This window comes from Sinocyclocheilus anshuiensis, unplaced genomic scaffold, assembly GCF_001515605.1.
Source record: "Sinocyclocheilus anshuiensis isolate Anshui unplaced genomic scaffold, SAMN03320099.WGS_v1.1 scaffold2507, whole genome shotgun sequence".
Taxonomy (NCBI): domain Eukaryota; kingdom Metazoa; phylum Chordata; class Actinopteri; order Cypriniformes; family Cyprinidae; genus Sinocyclocheilus; species Sinocyclocheilus anshuiensis.
Genome location: NW_015555888.1, coordinates 9,590 through 12,785, shown reverse-complemented (window position 1 = coordinate 12,785; position 3,196 = coordinate 9,590). Strand labels below are relative to the sequence as shown.

Here is a 3,196-nt window from a genome sequence, read left to right as displayed (position 1 = left end):
CATCCACACTCAGTCTCAAACAGCTTGTGAGCCACAAATACCAAAATGAGTGGCTAAGTGCGCTAAAACGTTCAAATACATACAAAATTATGTAAAAATGCCCGTCTTGGCGAGTATCCAGTTAAACACAGTCAGTTTTGGAACGTTAAATAGTCAGAAAGAGACAGTATATTGGGTCCGTGGATAAACTCTTAAAGGGACCGCAGTCCAATATTCCTGCTGCTGTCTGTCATGTTAATCAAAGAACAAAAGACAAAGAAAATAATTTTCTGCTCTTGACTGAATACGTTTTATAACTTTAATGGTAAGCATTAATCTGTATTAAATTTTTACAATGAAGACTACAGAAATTAAAGCCTGAATAAACTGAATAAAAACTTACTTAACCTGAAAAACTTAGTTTCATAGCTCTCTTTATTCTATAGCTGCTGTTGTTATTTTATTACTGACTTTTTACTTGTTTTTTTATGAAAATAAAACTTTGCGTTGAAGAAAAGTAGATTTTTGTTTGTATATGCTGTCAATTATAGTTCTTAGAAAGAAAATCGGAATCGGCAAAAATCGGTATCAGCAGATCACACTAACAAAAATCGGAAATCGGAATCGGCCAAGAAAATTGCAATCGGTGCATCTCTAATTGCACCTTTAAGTTTTAATCTTTACTGAATGAGCGGCGGGCGCATGCACGAGTGTCAGACAGGCGGAAAAGAGAGACAATTAATAATCAGCACAAAAACATTCATTGTGCTGAAATATCTGTTGTTGAAAGTTAAATCGAGGTTTAAAGGTCAACATACATTTAAGGTATTTTATGAGAGTAGAAACTGTAAGGGGATAACAGCGTGTAATTGTCTGAATATATATATCAGACGCTTCATAACCGCCTTTAACAGGATAAAGAAATGACAGTAAGACGTGACCGTGATCAAAGTGAACATGTGTTCCTGCAGGACATTACTCGACATTACAACTGAGTTTGTGATTTTATTCGTCTTTATCATCTTTATTATTTACATTTTTAATGCAGAGATTTAAACTATATACATAGCCAATATAACTATATACAATGCTTAAATTTATTCAAACAAATTTATGTAAGGTTTTTAACAAATTATGGTTTGTGCCACTGCTGCTCTAAACTAACATTACCAAAATCATTTTTTAGCTTTCTGTATGGGTTATTGCTCCAATATGCGTAAGCTCTTTAGTAACAGTAGTAGGATATTTCTAATGCTGGGGTGTAAAGTGAGTGGTCATTGAAAATTTGTTCTGATATATGTTCTGAAAATGAGCCAAGGCCAATGAGTCCGAGTTTGAAAAAATAATTAATAGTACCATTTTTCTTTTGATAAAAAGTGAAAACGGGTCCCACAGACCTGAACACCAAGGGTTAACAAGGGTTAAATATGTACATTGCCTATAAATAAGTTTCAATATATAAAGCTTTTAAAATGACTAAATGTTATGTATTTTCTTTTGAGCTCTTTGTGAAAATATATAAAATATTAAATTCAGCTGATTCTTTTGCATAGTCAGATATTTTTTTTCTGCTGCCTTCTAAAACGTTTGCTGCAGCATCTGTGTTTATCTGTGCATTTAAATTAATTATATTTTTAATAACAACAACAGCTCTTTTTTAACAGAAGTGAATTGCGCTGACTCTCACAAGAAGTGAATCAAACTGAAGCTCTCCATGTTTCGTGTGATTGGCTGTTTGCTGCACGTGTCACACTTTCAGGTGCACACAAACTCCGGTTCAAACTCTGATTTGACAGAGAACATTTATATCGAGGTTTGTGAGCCCACTGATCCTGATCTAAACCAGGTTGGATTTGTCTGGTTTTGTCAATTCTAAACCTACTCTAAAACTCAGAGTTTGTTCATCTCCCTTCGTGCTACAGGCCACTGGCTGTCGGTGACAGGACTTGCATGTTTTTTTTCCCACAAGTTCCAAGTTTTTCCAACATGTTCACTACCTCTGGTTTAAGAAGCAGTCTTTTACTTTAGCTTGAAAACCAAATCCTCCACCCGCCATCGTTTCCTTGATATTCGCGTCATTTTTGCAGCGTGCTGCTCGCACCTTCACGCTCGTTCTGACACTGCACATATAAGCCAGGCTCTACACCTGAAGCGCTTGCACTGAAAGCGCCTCTCTTCACGTGATCAGTGAATTCTACGGTGGCCGAGAAGTGCTAAACAAATCACAATTCTGAAAACAAAATAACAAATTACAAACGCAAATGCAAGTATAAAAAACAAAATAACAATTCAGAAAGCACAACAACGACAAATCAGACAAACCGGAAGAGGTAGGTATAGTTTGAGACAGCGCCATTGGTTTGGGATTACTCACCGCTGACTGGATGAGACATCTGTCAATCAACATATACCATTTATACATTTATATTTAGTTAAAAGTGGCTGTAAAACATAAGTTCTAGTGGCGCAGATGGTTAAGCGCTTGACATTGGCTTTTTGACGCGATCGACCTGGGTTCGATCCCGCCTTTTGCCAAACTTTTTTTTCTCCCAATTTCTCCCAAAATAATCCAAATTTGACATTACCCTACACACATACAATGGAGGAAATGAAAAACAATGGTTTCATTGTAAAGAAAAAGTGCAATTCTTTATAAATAACATTATATATATTTCAAATATTACAATAAACACAAAAAAACATAGGCGCTTTTGGAGTTTTAAAACAAATTATTTTTTGAAATTCTGTAATTCAGGTTCTATTAGGTCCAGCTCTTTGCAATTTACTTTGTTTGATGCCACTAGATGCCAAAAAGTACCAGAAAAAAATAATCTTTCAAATAACAGCTTCTAAACAGGAGTTATTACATTATAATCACTTATTGTTTATTCTACAATCAGTTTAATTATTTCAGGATGCACAAGACTTTCTACATTATAAAATATATCTGGTCTATCACAATCTAAAATAGAATCCATATCCTCCAGCTTTATATAATTCCATTTATGTGCGTTCTGTATTGGGATACTGATTCACAGCATCCTCTTACCTCATCAGCTGATCCATTCCTGTATCCAGCGCATCTCTCTGACAACATCGTTGCATCCCTGGACCAGAGCTGAGCTAATTCGCTAGCCGGCAGCTATCTCTAACATTCAGAGCGTCAAACAAACACATATCAGTTCATCCACACAGCACTGTAATAATCCATGTATAT

At 35.4% G+C, this 3,196-nt stretch overlaps 1 protein-coding gene across 1 annotated transcript in view; it reads right to left on the bottom strand.

Moving 5' to 3' along the window:
- Positions 1-3,172, bottom strand: part of LOC107675884 (chromosome-associated kinesin KIF4A-like) — a 45,825-nt gene extending 42,653 nt beyond the window's left edge. Inside the window, exon 1 of the mRNA XM_016470385.1 lies at positions 3,029-3,172. Coding sequence (XP_016325871.1) covers positions 3,029-3,084 — 56 coding nt within the window. The 5' untranslated portion in view covers positions 3,085-3,172. The remainder of the gene's footprint in view (positions 1-3,028) is intronic.
- Between the last annotated feature and the right edge of the window lie 24 nt (positions 3,173-3,196).